The sequence below is a fragment of the Colossoma macropomum genome, unplaced genomic scaffold, assembly GCF_904425465.1.
Source record: "Colossoma macropomum unplaced genomic scaffold, Colossoma_macropomum, whole genome shotgun sequence".
NCBI lineage: Eukaryota > Metazoa > Chordata > Actinopteri > Characiformes > Serrasalmidae > Colossoma > Colossoma macropomum.
The window spans coordinates 20,085,951-20,106,943 of NW_023494788.1; the positions used below are offsets into that span (position 1 = coordinate 20,085,951).

The 20,993-nt window shown below is 38.4% G+C and overlaps 1 protein-coding gene and 1 long non-coding RNA gene across 2 annotated transcripts; both read left to right on the forward strand.

Moving 5' to 3' along the window:
• The first annotated feature begins 5,790 nt into the window (after positions 1 to 5,790).
• On the forward strand, positions 5,791 to 8,364 carry LOC118807013 (galactose-specific lectin nattectin-like). The gene is made up of 7 exons (XM_036568780.1): positions 5,791 to 5,912; positions 6,056 to 6,120; positions 6,827 to 6,865; positions 6,996 to 7,084; positions 7,175 to 7,309; positions 7,423 to 7,534; positions 8,264 to 8,364. Exons 2-7 carry the CDS (start codon positions 6,072 to 6,074, stop codon positions 8,326 to 8,328), a joined length of 489 nt encoding a protein of 162 aa, XP_036424673.1. The 5' UTR covers positions 5,791 to 5,912; positions 6,056 to 6,071; the 3' UTR covers positions 8,329 to 8,364.
• A 2,739-nt stretch (positions 8,365 to 11,103) lies between these two features.
• On the forward strand, positions 11,104 to 20,732 carry LOC118807015. Its single transcript, XR_005007161.1, has 3 exons — positions 11,104 to 14,598; positions 20,181 to 20,363; positions 20,577 to 20,732. It is a non-coding gene; the product is annotated as an uncharacterized LOC118807015 (long non-coding RNA).
• The last annotated feature ends 261 nt before the right edge of the window (positions 20,733 to 20,993 follow it).

Sequence of the window (20,993 nt, forward strand, 5' to 3'; positions counted from 1 at the left end):
TCCCTGCAGAACCATGTTTGAATAAAAGATATATGAGTATAAAGAACATTTTAAAGTTTTTTAAAGAACCTCCACATAATACAGAGTTTCTCTGCCATGTTCCTAGAACCTTTAGCATATGTGGATGTTCTTTACACATAGCTGCGCTTAAGCAGCCACACCAAACAGCCTCAGAGCTGTGATGTAGCATCGCTCAAGAACAGGCAGAGAGGTCAATATCCAAAAGTCAGTCAGAAAAACCCAAGCGAAGTACAGTTTCAAAACAAGCAAATGGTCAAAAACTCAGGCAAACACTGAAGAAGAAAAGGCAAAGACTTGCAGTGATGGTCAACTGGCAACGCTTTGCAGGAAAGTGTGGTTTCAGAGGTTTTTATATGGAAAGCAATCAGGAGAATGATGAACAGGTGTGTGTAATCAGGTGTAGCCATGGAAACAGATCACAGTTAGGAAGATGAAGACGTGTCCAGGTCCAGTGCTATCACTGACAATATCATAAAAAAAAAGAAATGTGGTCTATAATGCATTTTGGAATCAAACCCTTCATAGACTGTTTACAGTGTGTGTCGAGATGTTGTGAATATGAATAGCTGCGGTATTAAAACGTGATGCTGGAGGTGGACACTGCTGGTGGACCTCTGATGCATTATGCGTGAGGATGAAGATTCATCATCCCTGAATGGTGTTTTTTCCCTTTGTTACCAAAGATACTCATCAATAGAACGATGATGTGCGTGATGTTTGCAAGCCATTTGTTTGTGTCTTTAAGTGAATATTTGCTCTCTCAAATCTATCTGAGGAAAATATTTATAGAAGGAAAAGTGGAAAAATAAAATGATCAACTATGTTATGTTAAGATTCAATAAAGGTTAAGCAAGCTTTTGCTGACTTTGTTTTTTGTAAAGGGGAAAAGTTCTTTAATAAGCCTATACCACATGAGTCCACTGTATTTTTTATTTCAAAAATTCTTATTCATCTTTTCATATGAACACAGGTCTCCTATGTCTGTTGCCAAATTTTCTTTATCCTGAGATATTTGTGTGAGTGCAGAGCGATTGTCCTGATCTCATAGCAAAGCCACTACAAAAGTATGATATACCTCCTCCTTGATCTTAGTGCAGCATTTGACACGATAGACCACTCTATCTTACTAGATAGACTAGAAAACCTTGTAGGGGTAACAGGAATAGCTCTCTCCTGGTTCAGATCTTACCTGACTGATCTCTATCAGTTTGTAAATGTAAACAGTGAATCATCTGTTCTAGCATGAATAAAGTATGGTGTTCCACAAGGCTCTGTTTTGGGACCTATATTATTCACATTATATGTACTACCACTGGGTACCATTATCAGTAAACAGGGCATCAACTTCCACTGCTATGCCGATGAAACACAGTTATATATATCAAGTAAACCACTGTATAAAAGACATAAAAGACTGGATGTCGAGTAACTTTGTCCTACTTAACTCAGATAAAACAGAGGTTCTGCTTCTTAGTCCAAAAGCTGCAAGAAACAAACTGTCTAATTTAACACAGACTTAATAGATTCTCAGTTGCGTCAGGTTCATCTGTAAAAAATCTTGGTGTCACAGTAGATCCCAATCCGTCCTTTAACGCATATATAACGAATATTACTAGAATAGCCTTCCTGCATCTCCGCAATATTGCTAAACTGCAGAAAAGCTAGTTCATGCATTTCTTACCTCAAGACTGGATTACTAAGTAATGCTCTGCTGTGTGGATGTTCCAACAAAAGCCTTAACAAGCTTCAGTTAGTTCAGAACGATGCAGCTACTCACAAGAACCAGAAAGTTTGACCATATCAGCCCAGTTTTATCAAACACACACTGGTTGCCAGTTAAATTTCACATCGATTACAAAATTCTTTTACTGACATATAAAGCTGTAAACAGACTCACCCCTCAGTATCTGAGTGAACTTCTCTCTCACTATGAACAATCATGCCTACTTAGATCACAAGGTGCTGGCTTACTATTAGTACCTAGAATTAATAAAGTTACATCAGGGGGGACAGCCTTCTCATACAAAGCCCCCCAGCTTTGGAATAAACTTCCAATCAGTGTTTGGGACTCAGACACAGCCTCAGTCTTTAAGTCTAGGCTAAAAACTTATTTGTTTATTATGGTAAACTGGTAGTGTTGGTGCTGTAATATTTTATACTAACACTGTTTGCTATCTGGTGTGGACCAGAGAATGATGGGTTCTCATTTTGAGTCTTGGTTCCTCTCAAGGTTTGTTCCTCTTACTCTTAGGGAGTTTTTCCTTGCCACTGTCGTCATTGGCGACGCTCATGGGGCTTGGACCTGGATTTCTCTGTAAAGCTGCTTTGTGACAACACCTGTTGTAAAAAGCACTATATAAATAAACTTTGACTTGACTTGATACCTGAAATGACATGAACAAAAGTTACATGTATGGAAAATGATCAGAAAAATCTCTGCTGCTCCGTGTCTGTAAGTGTGTGACATACGTATAAGGAAAGAAGTTTGAGATGTGCCTGTTGCTGCTCACATATAAGGCGAGTATACCTTATATGTCAATTGGCTCAGAAAGTTCTAGCTGCTTGCCTTATTTTGAACTCACACATCCTTTATTCCGCCCTGAAGCTGACTTTCTACAACTTCTGCAATTTCCTTCTGCAATTTCTGTCTTAGAAATGTGTGTGCTTTTCCATTCTGCATGTTCAGCTAACCTGTTACATGCACCCCATTTCCAACTAAATCCTATAACTATGATACACAGCATTTTGGCATCCTGTTAATAACTCGCTCTGCTCTACACTCTCAGAAATAAAGGTATGGAACTGTCACTGGGGCAGTGCCCTTCTTGTCATTGACATGCACAGGGGGGCATGAGGGGACACTGCCCTCTTAGATGGAATATTGTGACCCCACGCTCTCATTCTGCAATTACCCTTTAAACCAGACTCTCATACCTTGTCCTAACAGCAAGCATTATAAACGAGTGATGACGAAACCAGCTCACTCCTGTTATTCTGCTTTATCTATGTTAACCACATTAGTTTGTGTAGTTATTTTTATTAGTCACATTTACCTTATTTGCTCAAACTTGATGTGACCCTAAATAAAAATGTTGCTGTTTCTTTTATTTTGCTGCTTTTTGATTTGTCCTGGTTCTAGGATGAGCAGTGTTCACCAACAAAGTGTTAAGCAGCTGGGCTTTAGATTGTAATTACAGGAGGTTCAAAGGTCAGACAAAGAAAACATTTAAAAAAAATATCTTGCTGATTTATTGTGCAACCACATTATTAACAGTGTCCATGATTTCCAAACAGAATTTCAAATGTTGATTCGTCAGACCACAGGACACTTCACCTCAGTCCATTTTTGATGAGCTCGGGCCCAGAGAAGGTGGCAGCATTTCTAGATCCTGTTTATATATGGTTTCTTCTTTGTGTTTTAGAGTTTTAACTTGCATTTGTGGATGCAGCGACGAACTTTTCACAGACGGTGGTTTTCAGAAGTGTTTGAGTCCATGTAGTGATTTCCACTACAGAATCATGTCTGTTTTTAAAGCAGTGCTGCCTGAGGGCCCAAAGATCATGGCCAGCAAATATTGCTTTTTGGCCTTGTCCCTTGCATACAGAGAGTTCTCCAGATTCTCTGAATCTTTTAATGATATTATGTATCGTAGATGATGAAAAGCAAAAGTTCTTTGCTATTTTAAGTTGAGAAACATTATTCTTGAATTGTTTTGCTCATGCAAATGCAGAGTGGTGAACCCCTCCCCATCTTTACTTCTAAAAGATTCAGCCTCTTTGGGATGCTCTTTTATACCCAATCATGTGACTGACCTGTTGCCAATTAACTACCAAGTGTTATTTTTAGCATTACACAATTTTACCAGACTCTTGTTGCCCCCATCCCAACTGTTTTGGAATGAGTTGTTTGGTCATCAAATTCAAAACGGGCATATATTTTTCAAAAAATAATACAATATCTCAGTTTCAACTTTTGAAATGTTGTCTTTGTACTATTTTCAATTAAATGTAGGGTTTAAATGATTTGCACATCCTTGCATTTTGTTTTTATTTACATTTTTCACAGCATCCCAACTATTTTGGAAAGGGGTTGTTTATCACCCATGTGAAAAAGTAATTGCCCCCTAAACCTAATACCTGGTTGTGCCACCCTTGGCAGTAACAACTGCAGTCAGACGTTTGTGATAACTTGCGATGAGTCTTTTACTTTGCTGTGAAGAAATTTTGGCGAATTTTAATTCAGCTACATTAGAGTGTTTTTGAGCATGAATTGTCCCTTTAAGGTCTTGCCACAGCATCTCAATTGGATTCAAGTCAGGACTTTGACTCGGCCACTCCAAAACCTTCATTTTGTTTCTTTTGAGTTGTTCAGAGGTGGACTGCATGTATCCTTTGGATCATTGTCCTGCTGCATAACCCAACTGCGCTTGAGCTTTACATCACAAACTGATAGGTGAACATTCTCATCCAGGCTTTTCTGATACACAGCAGAATTCATAGTTCCATCAATCATGACGTCATTGAGCGACAAGCACAGTCTTGTTTTGCAGAAATTGTTTTAATTTGGCTACGTTAAAAGTTTTTTTAGCATGGACTTTTCTTAGCATGGTCTTGCCACAACATCCCAGTGGTATTCAAGTCAGGTCTTGAGCCAAACCATAGTTTTGTTTCTTTTGAGCCATTAAAAGGTGGACCCGTTTGTGTGCTTCACAGCATTGTCTTGCTACAAAACCCAATTGCACTTGAGCTTTAGGTCACAAAATGATGGGAGGACACTCCCTTCAGGATTTTCTGATAGAGAGCAGAATTCATGGTTCCATCAATTATGACAAGTTGTCCAGGTCCTGCAGAAGCAAAGCAGCCCTAGACCATCACACTACCACCACCATGTTTTTTTGCTGGTATGATGTTCTTATAGTGGAGTGTGGTTTCAGCCTTACGCCATATGTAACGGGACCCATGTCTTCCAAAATTTCCACCTTTGACTCATCAGTCTGTAGAATATTATCCAAACAGTCTTAGGGGTCATCTTTATGTTTTTTTGGCAAATGCAAAATGACCCCTTGTGTTCTTTTTGTTCAGCAGCAGTTTGTGCCTTGCAACTCTCATGGATGCCATTTTGCCCAGTGTCTTTCTTATTGTGGAATCATGTGCACTGACCTTAACTGAGGCAAGTGAGGCCTGCAGTTCTTTATATGTTCTTTTATATGTTTTTTTTTTTTTCCACATTTGTGGATAATGGCTCTCACTGTGGGTCGCTAGAGTCTCAGAGCCTTAGCAATGGCTTAGTAACCCTTTCCAGACCGGTAGTGATTTCAGTGACTTTGTTTCACATCTGTATTTCAATCTCTTTAGAACGTGCTGCTTCTTGAGGCCTTCTAACCTGCTTCATATCATCAGGCAGGTTCTATTTAAGCAATGTTTAAGCAGTTCTGGCAGTAATCATGTCAATCAATATTTGATTGAATTTGGTTAACTGGTTGATTTAGCTAATTTAGCTAATTTCTTTTTCACATCATTTTTCTTTCAATAAATGAAATCATTATTTTAAAACAGCATTTTATTTTTACTTGTGTTATCACTGTCTAACACTAAAGGTTGATGATCTAAAACATGCCAGTGTGAAAAATATGCAAACACAGAAGAACTTGGGAAGGGGGCAAATAATTTTTCACAGCACTGTATATTTATGAAGTGAATGAAACATTCTGGTGGAAACTCTATGTAGCAATCTTGTTTAGTACTGTGAAATGTGCATACTTTTCTGTTAAGGTCATGAACCTGGAAATTGCTCAATCTTCATTTTCTTCACAATATAAAAACACCCAGACCTCAAACTCTTCCAGCCGGTTTCGGAGAAATTAACAAAGAAAAAACACAGCAGTTGCCAGGTACAGTCAAAACAATTTTAGTTTGAAAATGATAAATTGTGTATTAATGTCTGCTATAAATGCAAAATGCCTTTTCAGAAATGTAGGACGGAATGCAAATGATGCTGTTTCTGATTCTGATTCTGCTCTTTCTTGTATTTCAGTGTTTTGTACTCTGCAATGGCGATGTGGACAGTTTATTTGTTTCTTGGGTTTTTTCTTGCTACAGGTAGGAGAAATATATGCCTCTTTACACTGTCCTGCTTTTAAGCTGAGAATTCATACTGTAACAAACAGAACAACAGAAAAGCTTGAAATTTTTTGTGCTTAGAGTTTCTAAACTTAGCTTAGTCGAAAGCATCTAAGCTTGGTCTACAAAACACAGCATAACTTAAGCTTTCGCAGAAAAAACTGAACGCGGTTTCAGTTTATACGCTGAAACTGCCTAAATTTCATTATCAGCTTAAATTGTTTTATTGACCTTCCTGAGACTAGACTACAAAAACTGTTGTTTTTGAGAAATTTAGATATTTAAAAAAATCTCTATACAGAAAGTTGACTTAACGTTGACAGTTTGAAGTCGTGATTTTTATAATTCTTTGTATATTTTTAAAGTGTATAGGCCCAATTAGGAATAACCATAACAGCACTCAGAGTTGATAACAGCGTGACACCATCTGTAAATATTATTATGACTAATAAAATCTTTAACAATCAGCTAGTCAATATTCAAACAGAGTCAACAATTAGTTAACAGTCAGCAATTTCCCAACACTGCATATCACGAAATTGAAGTACTGGAGGTGCAGATTAAGCAGATTAAGTGCAAAATGATTTTTCAGCCACTATCACTGTAGCACAGTCAGAGACTAAGATTAAACTGCTACCTGCCCTGTGACCAAAAGAAAAGCTAACTGACGTAATGTTAATGCTAGAGGGCCTGGTGCTTGGACAAAAAGAACCATCCAGCTTTTGTAAGACTGTTCTTTTGCATCATATTCTTAGAGTTATTATTATTATTATTATTATTATTATGGCAATATTGTAGGCTAATGACATTATGAATGTTTTAGAAACATAGTCATAAATCTCTCTGATTCACAGCGCATAAGCTTTGTCCGGGTGAGTGGTCAGCCCATGGATCTAGATGTTTCAAGTTCTTCAAATCACCACTCCAATGGATTGACGCAGAGGTAGACAGTGGATTTGAGAGTGCTTCATGCTTGAACAGCTGATTGGTGCTCACTGCTTATTTTTAATGTTTATTTTTTTTCACATTCTAGTTTGAATGTTTGAAGCATGGTGCAAATCTTGCATCAGTACACAACAACAAAGAAAACGTCTTTTTAAAGAATCTCATCAAAGAAGCCACTGGCTCTCCCACTAAGTACTGGCTAGGTGGTCATGACTGTGTAGCTGTGAGTTTTTTTTTAAATCCTTTTGTTATTTATCATCCGTTTTATCTGCTATTTTCCAAGTAAGTAAATGATCACAAGAGTCTATAAACACAGAGAACTGTTTCTCCGTACAGGAAGGAAAATGGGTTTGGAGTGATGGATCCAAAATGAGCTTCCAGGACTGGGACAAAGGTCAACCTGATAACTACAAAAATGGAGAAGACTGTCTTGAGATGAACTATGGAGGTAGACACGTCTACATCACTACTGCTTGTGATACCAGCTTTCTTTTTCCATCAATAATTCCAGTTTCAGGTTTCACCAGTATTGTTCAAGTCTTAGACCTCCCAAGCGTTTTGGAGCTTTTGGTCCACAACATTTTTTATTTATTTTTTTTTAATTTTGTTGATTTTCTAATTGAAGCTAGCACACTCTCTATAGAGAATATTCTTAAATATTGTCCACAGTTTTTATTAATTGCTGAGTTTATCATGTTGGAGAAAAAAAAAACATGAAATATAAAATGTGGCATAACTTTGCACAGGCCACACTTTTGTTTAAAATCAGTAACTCAACAGTAAATGTGCATTGAAGTGTGCGTGATCTATGTAGAGGATGTTTTTTTTATACTTGATTTTTCTTCTGAAGACTAACAATATATGTACTTACCAGGGACTGTAGACTTATTATAAGATGACTTAACTTTTAATAAGCCAAATTATCTCAGCATATTGGCCATTGTAAGAAACATGTTTGAAACAAGCAAAATTATCTGTGTATTATTATTATAGTGAGACTTTGACATACTAAAATCAATTAAGACAAGTACAAAACATCCAGAAAGACATTAAATAATCTCATAATAAGGTTACCACACTCTTAAAATGAGAAATGTTAGATATATTGACTAGATGTAAGACAATTTCATTTATTTGTTTGTTCAAAAGTGCATTGTGTTTGTCTTTCTTACCACAGGTTCTTTTAAATGGAATGATGCCTTGTGCACTGTACTCAGGCCATTTGTTTGTGCCTTGAAGTGAAGATTTGGCAACGCATATCCATCTGCAAGAATCATCTACTGTAAAAAAAAAAAAAAAAAAACAAAAAAAAACAGATGTATAATCTGAATAAGAGTCAATAAAGCAAGTGAAGCAAATGTGTTGTCATTTTTTATTGCCATCTTTTGAAACAGAGTCAGTTACTTGCATGGTCTACTGTGGTGTTTCTCAGCCTTGGTCCTGGAAGATCACTGCCCTGCCCTACTTTTCCTGCTTTAATAAACCTATTTCAGCTCATAATAATGGGCTAATTAATGAGCTTATTCATTGGACCAGGTGTGTTGGGAGCAGGAAAAACACTGGTCTACTGTGTGATGCCCAGTTTGCCAGCAGATGGCACTGTTTCACAAGAAACACACAGCCCCTCTCTCTCTCTCTCTCTCTCTCTCTCTCTCCTCTCTCTCTCTCTCTCTCTGTGTTATAGAGCTTATCTAGTGCAAGCAGCTGGTCAGTGTGTTTACACATAGATATGCAGCACTCTTGGTCTGAACTGGGGCAAATCAGCGTTTCAAAGCTGCAAAGGGCTCCGATTACTGTCTGTCCCTCAGGAAGGCTACAGAGAAAAGCAGCAGTGGGCCACAACTGAAGAAAGACAGTGGCCTTTTATGGACATGGTGTGAAGGAGAGAGAAAGTGATGGGGGGGTGGGGGGAATTGGGGGGCAAAAACTAGGGAGACACCAGAAGACATGCACTGGCAAAAGAAAGCGAATGGCAGAATCCAATTTATTCACCATTTTAATTGGCAAGTGAAAGCGGAATCAACCAATCATGTATGATTTACAATGGGTGAGACCAATTTTGTTATTAAAAACTAGGGGTGCATACTGAAACTGAAACTGAAATCAGCCGAGTTTCGTTCCAAACATGGGATCCACAATTGGCTGGTTTACTTAGATCATTTCAGCCAAACTGTGTTATGATTTTACAGCTTACCTAATGTGAGCCAGATAGTACAAGGGGGCTGCATTTAGTTTATTTTAGCATTTGGCTGATAAAAAGAATTAAATATGATATTTTAGCTATATTTGAACAGCTACATAGTTGTCTACCGTAATAGGAATTAAAATTAAAACAGTGAATGCAATTTAACAAATAGTATGCAATTATCCTAACGAGACACAATTTTATACCATCTTGTGTTATTCATTATTTTTGATATATAATCATAAACATTTTTTGTGTAGCAGAATTTTACACTGAAACATTCACCCTGTAAACAGCCTGTCTGTTTGCTAGCACAGCATTTCTGTTAGATGGTACTGCATTAAAAGATGGCATAGTTCTGTAAAAAATATCACCACACAGGCTTGGGAATACTTCGACAAACCGTCATCATTAAACATTGTTCATTGCTGCATCCACAAATGCAAATTAAGACTGTACTATGCACAGCAAAAGTCATTCGTCACCAACACCCAGAAACTCTGCCGACTTCTCTGGGCTTGAGCTTACCTAAATGTACTGATGCACAGTGAAAGCGTGTACTGTGGTCTAATGAGTCAACCTTTCAGATTGTTTTTGGAAATAATGGACACTGTTTTCTCTGGGCAAAGAAGAAATGTACTATCCAGATTGTTACCAGAGTGTTAGGCATCAGTGTAGAGTCTGATTACAGTCCCTGTAGGTGAATGGTGCTGTAGGGGGGCAGCTATCAGAGCATACACACTCAGTTTCTTTTAAGCAGTTTGTTCACAAACAACAAGGAAGTAATATAAAGACCATCTTCATAGAGGTTGGTGGAAAAAAAAAAAGAAAAGTCAATTTTATTTGTACAGTGCTGAAAAAGCTTTGCAGCCGAGATCCCTATAACAACTTTACACATATCCAAGTCTAGAGCACACATGAAGCTGAAGGCAACAGCGACTCCTCTGTCTATTCAGAGATTAACAGCATCAATGTTAAGCCTGTAATCTACTCCAAGATGATTTTCACAGATTTTTACCATTTTTTTTGTCCACAGTCTGAGAGTGAGCGTTACTTTTTTGCATTTTGGGTTGACGGTATTAATTTAGCTTTTTGTGTGGGAAGAACCCTACAGCACAAATGAAATATTGTTTTATAAAGGGAGAATGCTTGTGGTTGCCTTCAAAAGAACACAGCTTGTTGAGAGCATATTACTGTCAGTGTGGAGGCCCATCTAATACAGGCATAGGGTGAAATATTATTTACAGGAATCCAAAGTCTCTCTTTTGTCCTCTGTTTTCTCACCTCCACATCACTAAAGCACACACAAAACGAAGTTTTCCTCTCAAAAGGAATGGAAAGAATAGGACAAACGTGTAGAGGTGATTGTCTGATATGGAGGTAGAGATGAGATGAGTAGAGTAGCCTAAAGTAAATATTGTTACTTTGGTGAAATAATGAATAAGGTAAAGGTACTTTTTCAAAAAAAATAAGTAGAAGTACAAAAGCAGTAGATCAAAAAAGGGGTTGAGGTGTATTTAGAACAGTAGTTTTATAGAAGAAGGTAAAAACACTCTTAAACTTCTATAAGTATAAGGTGAGGTTTGAAATCCTCTGTGTTATCTGTCCTGCAGGATTTGGAATGTTTACGTTAAGGCCCCCCTGGTCCAGAGGGCACCTGGTCCAAAGGTCTATCTCTTAGTTCTACATAGATGAGATCAATTTAAAAAGGGCCATATGTTCAGTTTGCTTTTTCAACAACAAGTACCCTACATAAGCAGCTGGTTTATTCTGTTCTGGAGGGGACACAATTGGCACAGATCCTCTCTCAGGTATTTTATAGTGCTTGATATGATACCATTTTACTTTGTAATAAACATCTTATGCAAGTAATGCTGTGTCAGCAGAGACTTCTTCTTCATTGCATCGATGAGGTTATTGCTGTGGCTATGATTTTGAAGGGGATGAAGGCTACTACAGGGAAGGCGACAATTTCTACTTTTGTTACTTTGGGAAATATTACAAGTGAGGTTGGGCCAAGGGCAACCTTTGCTAATCTCTGTCACCTATGAAATTTGTAAATGTAACACAGACACCTGATATGACATCTTGGACCTTTAAAGAAGTAGTAAATATAACCCAGAAACCTATGTTAAAGATAGAGCTTAGTGTGAATACTAGTAATGAGATTTTTGAACCGAGAGAACAGAAGGTGGAAGAGCATGATGCGGATTCATCTGTGACAGCTCAGAGGACAGCTTAGACGTGGAAGAGGAGTTTTTTGACTTTGACTGAACACCAGAAGACGTGACTGACCATTATCGTGTATTATAGAAGATTCCTAGGTGTTACAAATCGCAGACCCAGGAGCAGGTAGGAACTTATGGTTCCAGCAGTTAACTCATTCTGTAAGATCGGTTAGGAAGCTGAATTGTCCATGTGTGGTGAACGTTCCAACACCAGGCACATGGCCTTCAATTTCAGAGACGGTACCAGGACCATTAAGTCTTAAATGTCAATCATATGCATTATAGTGGCTGTTATATCAGCAGCAATCAGCAGAAGATAAGGTGATGGCTCTGTCAGTGCATCTGTTTAGACCTAGACATAATTGTTCTTGGTTGGGAGAATAACCATATGTGAATTTACTTGATCAGTGTAACATGATAGGACCACTCAGACATTCGCGGATAAAAAGACCGAGGAGGCTTCACTGTTTGACTCATCAATCAAAATTGTTGTCAGGAAACAGGCACAGATCAAATCCAGAAAGGGCAGCAAGAAACACAAACATAACAACAGGCAAAAACAATTCAAAAGGGGACAGGCAAAAACAGGTGAGTCAAAATACAGATGAATAGTTAAAACTTGGAAAACACAACATAGGAAAAAAATGCTCAGTAGCTCTAGAAAGAAGCAATACCTCACACTGAACTGTTCTAAAAGCCCAGGCTTTATACTGAAGCTGATGAGAGGTCACAGGTGTAACAGATCAGTACTCAGGAGAGAGAGACCTGTGATAGGAGCATGGTGGAGGGTCAGGAGTCATGTGATCTCCCAGAGGATTCTGGGAGATGGAGTCCAGGGAAACCTCTGAGCCATAGGGATGCATGACAATCAGCATGAAAATATGATAACAGCAATCCCTGATCCATTGGAGGTGAAATCTGTGGGATTTGTGGTGATAAGGCATATATATTTCTACCATATGGGTGGATAGGATGCTGTTACATGGCAACGTTGAAGCTTCCATATGAGGTTTTTACTGTCCAGAAGGGAAAAGTTTCTGATGAGGTTCAATCTGATGCTATTTCTGGAAATAAGAAGAAAAGGGAACTGGCACAATTTCATAATCTGGAGTCCTATCATTGGAGGATAAGTCTAGGAGAGAAGTGGGGTATAGGATTATTTCCATGGTATTGTGTGACATTTTTGGCAGATCACATTGATAATATTACCTACACCCTATAGGGTTTTGCAAATGAGACTATAAGAGGTTTTGAATACTTGTCAAATACTCAAAAGAGTCATAGACTGACGTTGCTGAAACATGACATGGCTCTTGATTATCTTTTGGCCAAACAAGGTGGCCTGTGTGTGGCTTTGAACTTAACTGGGGATGCCTGTTATACTTTGATTCCTGATAGTTTTGACAAGATGACTAGTGTCACAGATGTACTGATGCATATAAGGGAGGCGTTTGGCCCAGCGGAAGGAGCTGGATGGTCTGCGAATGCTTGGTTGCAGGAGAAATTAGGACCATTGGGAGCAGTGTTAGTTCAGATTATGGTAGCAGTTCTTATATCATTGAGTGTGATGTTCTGTTTCTGTACATTGTTGTTAACTTTTGCGAAGGCTATGATATTCAGATGGGTTGGTGTTGTGATGCCTTGAGATCAAGTTCAGATGCCATTACTACATGGTACTGACACAGACGATGATATGGAAATATCCATTTTGAATATCTGTTCTTATTATAGTCTTGACATTTATTTCCATTACTATTTGGGTATTTAGTAGTCTCTTACTATAGAGTTAGATGATAGCAGGGGAAATGAAAAGGTGACTTATAACTTGGAATAATGTGAAAATATGATATTGTGAATTTCACAATTACTTATAAGGTGTTAATCCATATTTGATGTTTCAATTTGCATCTGTTTTTTCGCAAAAGATACTGGTTGGTGGTTTTCTTTTCTTTCCTTCAAGAATGAAGTTGGGGGAAGACCACTGTAAGGGTGGTTGGATGTTCGGGGACCCCGATGTGCATGGACAATAAGACTGGACTGAAGGACTTTGAATAAGGACACTGTGATACAATGCCCAGAGTCAACACATCATCGACGCTACATTGAGAGTCAACGCTGCTGAGGAGCTGCAGTGTGATACATTTTTATGTCTTCATATATATATTTGCATAGTATTGGATTATATTGTAAGGGGGGATATTGATAGAGGACATTTATAAGGTAGTGATAATCTTAGTAAGACATATTAGATTGAGTGTTTGAGTTGTTTAGTGCATGAGTAGTACTTAAATGTATAACACTTTCTTTGGGTTTTAATTGATTGAAGACTGATGTTTTCTGTTATGGGGTAAGTACATTGGGACCTCAGATGTTTTTTTTCTTTTTTTGGGTGTTTAGGGATATTGGTGTTAGGCAGGGAAAGGTCCATTGGAAGGTCCGATGGGTTGACCAGCCTGAATGTGGACATTGTTTTGATTTTATTTTCTGAGGATTCCATATGTATTTGCTTAAGTCATATCTCTATACAATTTGTCAAAATTCCTCTTTTTAAAGTAGTCTGGAGTATTCTATGTGGTCGCCTAAGGCAGAGGAGCCGTGAGAGAATTTTTCCTGTCCAGATTGTTTGATGGACATTTCAGGATGAATGCTCTCACACTCCAGAAAGTTGTTGCATTGCTAAGGTTATGCTGTAGGAAGCATATATAGGAGGACCTGTTATTTTGTTACAACCACAAATATGTATGTGATACCTTTTTGTTTTTCGAGACTTTGTGGAAGCCTCGAAGGGGGGAATATGAGGTGTATTTAGAAGAATAGTTTTATAGAAGAAGGTAAAAACACTCTTAAACTTCTATAAGTATAAGGTGAGGTCTGAAGTCCTTTGTGTTATCTGTCCTGCAGGATTTGGAATGTTTACGTTAAGGCCCCCCTGGTCCAGAGGGCACCTGGTCCATAGGTCTATCTCTTTGTTCCACATAGATGAGATCAATTTAAAAAGGGCCATATGTTCAGTTTGCTTTTTCAACAACAAGTATCCTACATAAGCAGCTGGTTTATTCTGTTCTGGAGGGGACACAATTGGCACGGATCCTCTCTCAGGTACTTTATAGTGCTTGATATGATACCATTTTACTTTGTAATAAACATCTTATGCAAGTAATGCTGTGTCAGCGGAGACTTCTTCATCATCTTCACATCATCGCTACTTAATAAACAACAGGGTCACTGTGGCCAAAATGAAAAACTGAACTATCACTACGTCTGTTGTACACCTGCCTGCTCACCTCTTACAGCAGTGCTGCAGTTGTCTCTAGAGCATGATTTCTGGTTTAAAGACTAGTAAAACCCCATATCTGATGATGTGGTGTGGAAGTTAGCGTGCCAACAGCACCGCCAGTATTGTCATCATCAATATTCTTTGCAGTAAAATAAAGCTCTGCTGATCGTTCTAACACAGTTTAAACAATAAATGGTCTTAAACGCTGGAGTTAATGTATGACTGCTAATTCACCCTTTAACCCTGAAGGTTGGCATTCACACTGATGGTCACATAGCAACGCAGACAGACACCATATAAGGTGGAACAAGAAAATTTTAACAAGAAGCTGGCAAATGAGAAGCTGACTTCATCCTCATAAAAATCGAATGTTCAGAGACATTTTACAAGAAACTATTCTACTTTTGGGGAAAAGATTCCTGCTGGAGATGTGAATAAAGCAGCTATATCTGAGCTAAAGCTTAAAGCAGAGCAAAGTGAGTGTGTTTTTGTTTCTATTATATTTTAGACATTTTCAGCCAAGATGGTAAAATGTTACTGGTAGCAGCGCTGCTGTGTCTGATCCACTCGTACCAGCACAGCACACACTAACACACCACCACCACATCAGTGTTACTGCAGTGCTGAGAATGATCCACCACCCAAATAGTACCTTCTCTGTGAGGATCCCCTGAAGAACAGGGTAAAAGGGGGCTAACAAAGTATGCAGAGAAACAGATGTGTACAGTCTGTAATTGTAGAACTGCAAAGTGCACCTATATAGCAAGTGGAGCTGATAAAATGGACAATGAGCGAAGAATCAAGGAGGTGGTCATAATGTTATGCCTGATTGGTGTACATATATTTGCAGGATATGTGCTGGCTTGCTGATAAATACCTTAACAATTCAATGAAAAGACTTGAATCAATTTAGTGTTTGGCCAAATGAATTATTTTACAACTGAAACTGATATTTATGACTGTCTTTGTTTGGTGAGGGATGTTACATCTTAACCAATGAGCTGCTCTTGTATTTCCACTGGGGATGTAAAAGGCTGAAGCTATTGGGAAATGATTCAATATTCTCTACTTAAGTATTTTTTTAGAATTCTGTAACATTGGTTGTGAAAGAGAGCAGACTGAAAAACAGTGTTAAAATGGCCTATTAACACCTGTTAAAGTATTGCTGTGAATTAAGAAGAAATGCATCATATTATGCACTGATAAATGGGTACATTTATATATTTTTATCAGCTCCTTTTTTGGAATTAACACCAGTGATTAAGACTGATAATGTAGCTGTTCTTTTTTTAGCTCACAGATGAAATGACATATGTAGTCACTGGCAATGGGCATATCTATTACTTAAATGGAGCATAGTGGATAACAAGTTTCAAGATTCAGTTCCCATCCAGCCGCTGATGGACTGTTGTTGATGTTTGTTCAGTGAGTTGTCTGTGCGTGTGTTCTATATGTTATAGAGAGTCTGGGAATGGGTTGTTTCGTGTAAAGGTAGGTCAGCGGCTTCCAGCTGGGGCATGGCAGAGCAGAGCTAGCGCGTATTGTACTACCACGGTATACCAGAGAAGGAGCCCAGGAGCCTTACTTAGTGCAGTTGCAGATGGTCTCCCAACATTGTGGGTGACTGGTGGCTGACACCACGATTCAGCTGCTTCTGGCACCTCCTGGAGAGCCGTATTAGGGTTGCCATGTTGCTCCACCGGCAAAGCAACATGGTAACCCTAATGCAGCTCTCCATTGGTGGCTTGGGAAAGGACTAGCTGTGCTATCTGTCAGGAAGCTGCTTCCAGGTAAGTCAGAAGGTGAAATGGGTAAGGAGTCAATTGGATTCACTCAAGCTCTCCTTATGTTAGGCCGCAAGCTCAGGAGGCCCAAGGAGCTGGTCTTTGGGAGTCCTCCAAGGTTGTGGGAGAACGGCATTACCAGAGTTGTGTCAGGGGCTCTGCCACTGTTTTCATGCTTTGCACCAGCCAACCAGGAACTACCAGGATGAGGCCAGTGGCCACCAAAAACGGGCATATGACTCACTGATTCGCACCGTCAGGGGCAACTACAGTCGCCCAGAGCACGGGTGAGGAAGGGGTGCTGCCCCAAGCTGCATTCACCCCAGGGCACAAATAACCTATTATCTATTGTGAAAGAACCTTAAGCACAATATAAAGATTAAATAGCCAAAAAAATAGAATTTTCTCTAAATTTTCTTAGAGTCGTACATCTAAGCCTGGATCCATTTAGGGACTGTTTATTTCAAAGACGCAGTTGCAATCACAAGCCATAGTAAAAGTCTATATAATGCATTTGATACTATCTACTATCTAACTATGACAGCACTTGATAAAGACAATCAAATAACCCCATATTCTCACTCTGGTTTCATGTCTACCACAGACCAATGTTATACTGGATGGGACTTTAGCCAGAGTTAGTGCAGCATATAGGGTTATGTAGTCTTTCTCTGAATCTGTTCCCAGCTGATAACATTTATAAGCCTTTACTTTTCAGCCTGTCAGTCAAAGCACAAAGTATGGACAGCAAAGAGGAAAGATAAATGGATAAAAAGAGAGAGAGAGAGAGAGAGAGAGAGAGATGAATAGATCAGTGTGATCTCTTACAATTAATTTCCACCATAACCAACTGAACGATTTCAAACAAATGCTCAGGATAAGCAGGTCTGATGGCACAGGGGGGCAAAAGGGGGTAATGTCTATTCAGTCTCCCAGCTAACCTTTCAAACTGCACTCACAGGAATTACAGGGATGTCCTAGCTGAGCAAGCCGTTTACACCTTCCAATCAATATTGTCCAATATGAGCCTAATGGAAAGTAGCTACTTGCTACCTTTCTTAGCATGGTTCATTTTCTGAGACCTACATGTAATCATAACAGTTAAAAAAAGAAAAATGAAATTTACCACATAAAAAAAGACAAAAAACTAGCGAGCCACAAGATGACATTATAGTAGGCTACTGGATGGTCAGATGTGTCAACTATTAAACATTACTCAGCTATAAGCATTTATGTTGCCTAATTACTGTTTACAGTGGGGTACATGTGTGCGCATAATGATGTAAGCTAGATTCCATACAAGAAAAATGTAGTGCCAAGTGCAATAAGTTCATGCTAATGCTAACCAGCCTGTTACCTTAATATCACTTTTATTATGTTCTTATTTGTTAAAGAAACCAATTTGACAATGTACCCACCAATTGGGCAAGTTGTCACAAGTGCGTACTTAAAGTCTCTAACTTCAAATCGAAATGAGATATAAAGATGCAATGAATATAAATATGTTACCCCTAGGTGTGAATGTATATATCTGTGTGTCAGCCCTGCGCTGGACTGGCGGCCTGTCCAGGGTGTATCCTGCCTTTTGCCCAATGACCGCTGGGATAGGCTCCAACTCCCCCTGCGACCCAGAAGCGGCTTGGTAAATTCTTTCATTTGGATTGGCATTCATTCCATTGTTATATGCAGTATAAATGTAAGAAAGAGTGAAAAGTGTGACAAAATGCCCCACTCTCTCCTTAAAATTTTTCCGTTAAAGCGTAGATCTAAGAAGGTTTGTTTGTTAGTTTGTTAGAGCTGTTAGTTGCAGCAAGGCTCACAAACACTTCCTGTAATGTTACCTTCTAAATATCTAGATTGTCCACTTTCCATTTTGTGACTGTCAATTCTTTGCAGGGTGTTAGACACATTGGCGTCCCTCTTAGAATTACATCACACTTTCACTTGAATCGCATATCATACCTCTCGTTAAACCTTTCTTCTTTTGCCACAGCAGGACTGCCCACCCTTGCCCTTACCTAAATATCAATGATGCTAAAACATGTCACATACTGTATTTTTCTCATATTAAAAGACTCATATCCTACATTTTTCTACATATCCTGACCAATTTACAACTTGCCTTTCATGTTTAGAATTAAACATGCTGCTTTTGTCACTCTAGCTATTATATCACTGCTGTCGGAACAAAACCTTGTATCTCCAAAATGACAACTTTACAGGAGAGGGGAAAAAACATATTGTACTCTTAATGTTAGTCAGTGGAACCAGACTTTTAATTCTGAGCCATCTGTTTTGGTCCATTCATCATGAAATGTATGTAAAGAGCAACAGGTATTTTCAAATTATGTCAAAAACTGAAAAACGGTTTTGTTACTTTTTTTTTCTCAACATGCTGCATTTAATATTTTGTGTACGTTTCCTCATTCTAAAAAGTGGCATGTTAAATAACAACCCATTTTAACATTTTTTGTGTCATATTATTGCTGATTTACCTAATTTTGTGATAAAACCAACCCAAATTGTTTAATCCAATAACTGGGCAAAGAAATATTTCAAAAAGTAACAAGTTTTAAAAGTAACAGAAAATGTGTTGTCTCCAAATGAACACACTGATGTGTTTAGCTAAAGATATAATGTGTTCATGTTTTAGGACTGTATGCTTTTTTTCCAGTATTTGAGTCTCTGACTTGTTAGTGTTTTCTGCATATCTAATTGGTTCATTATTCTGGCATATTTTTGGATGATTTATGTCATTTACAATTCCAGAGCACATCTATATGTGCACAGCTTGAGCTAGATTTACCATCAACAGTGAGCATATGTGTGCCAGATTGACAAATGCATTTTTTTTATTCACTAATCTTAAGTTTACTTCAGAACACAGTGAAAAGTGTGGGCTTTGATAAATGATGGGCCACATGTAGTGGCTCTGGCAATACATTGATGGAACCACTATCAAACTCCCTATCAAAGGCAGTACTTCTCTGCTGCCTTAGCAAACACATGCTAATGACTAAATCACAGCTTATTTCTGGGGCACGGGTTCTCATTAGCTGCCCCAGGATAGCAGCTCCGGTTTTGAAAGGTACACTAATGATGAGCATGTGTTTCGCTATGGGCCCACAGCTACATGCTTAATTAAATTCAATTCAAATTTATTTGGAAAGTGCTTTTTACAACAGATGTTGCCATTAAAGCCACTTTTACAAAAATCTGGGTCTAAGCATCTAATGAGCAAGCCAAGGGCAACAGGGGCAGGAAAAACTCCCTAAGAGAATGAGAACCTCTGAGAGGAACCAAGACTCAAAAGGAAAAATAAAGAGGGAACCATTGGGAGGTACTATGACTAAAAGGAGAAACTCCATAAGAGTTTGAAACAAGAACCAGGAATCAAAAAGGAAAACTGAGTGTGATTACATGCACTTAATAGTCCAATCATAATCAGATTTCTGCAATTATCTGATTATTCAAATAGTCATGTAATAGGGTATACTCAGATTCCTTAGATCAGAGTAATGTCTAGAAATCTGATTTAGAAATTTGATAAAGAGACCTGTATTTTAGCTCAGTATTTAGATTTCTCAGTGCATGTAAACTCTTACTCTGATTTCTTTCAGATTTCTCGGTCTGCGCATGTGAGAAAACAGACGGCGGTACCAGAAATAAGCAGCCTTCAGCACAGCACCTGCAAGACGGCAACAAAACACATCTGGAGCGACACTGAAACCAAATACATGCTTGATGAAATGAAGGATTTTAATATTCTTCTTCTTCTAGATGATGTGTGTTCATACTTCCAGGTAAAATTTTTTGAAAAAAAAGCTGCAGCATTAAGTTTGAGTGTTTTACGTTACGTTTATGTCACATCTTCTTTTGTGAGTTTATTGGCTGGTTGCAAAGCAGAAATCTGATTCCTGCCTGACTCATGTAGATCCAGAGTTTTCCATTATGTGATTACTCAAGTGCATGTAAAGGTGTTGATCAGATTACTGACAAAATCTGATTTTCTGCAGCTATCGGATTACTAAGTGCATGTAAATAAAATCACTGAGAGGAACCATCACTCAAGCATTAAAAAGGCTCTAATAAAATGAGGAACAACCACTGCGAGGAACCAAGACTCACAAAAAAAACTGACAGGAACCAAAACTGAAAAGGAAAAAACTCCCTAAGAACATAAGGAAGAACCAGTAAGAGGAACAAAGATTCAAAAGAAATACTGACAGGAAAAATGAAAAACTCCCTAAGAACATTGTTCATGGTTCTTTATTAAACTAATTTTTAACTAAAGAACCTTTGAAGAAACATCTTTTTCAGAGTGTGCTGAGAGGACCAAGACTCAAAGGGAAGAACTCTCTAAGAGTATGGGGAAGAACCACTGACAGGAACCAAGACAGAAAAGGAAAAAGCACCAAAGAACATGAGAAATA

Excerpts from the sequence above, each read along its gene's own strand:
- LOC118807013 (XM_036568780.1), top strand. The coding sequence starts at position 6,072 with ATGGCGATGTGGACAGTTTATTTGTTTCTTGGGTTTTTTCTTGCTACA. Across the intron at positions 7,310-7,422 it reads GTGGTCATGACTGTGTAGCT|GAAGGAAAATGGGTTTGGAG; the intron begins GTGAGTTTTTTT and ends TTCTCCGTACAG. Across the intron at positions 7,535-8,263 it reads TCTTGAGATGAACTATGGAG|GTTCTTTTAAATGGAATGAT; the intron begins GTAGACACGTCT and ends TTCTTACCACAG.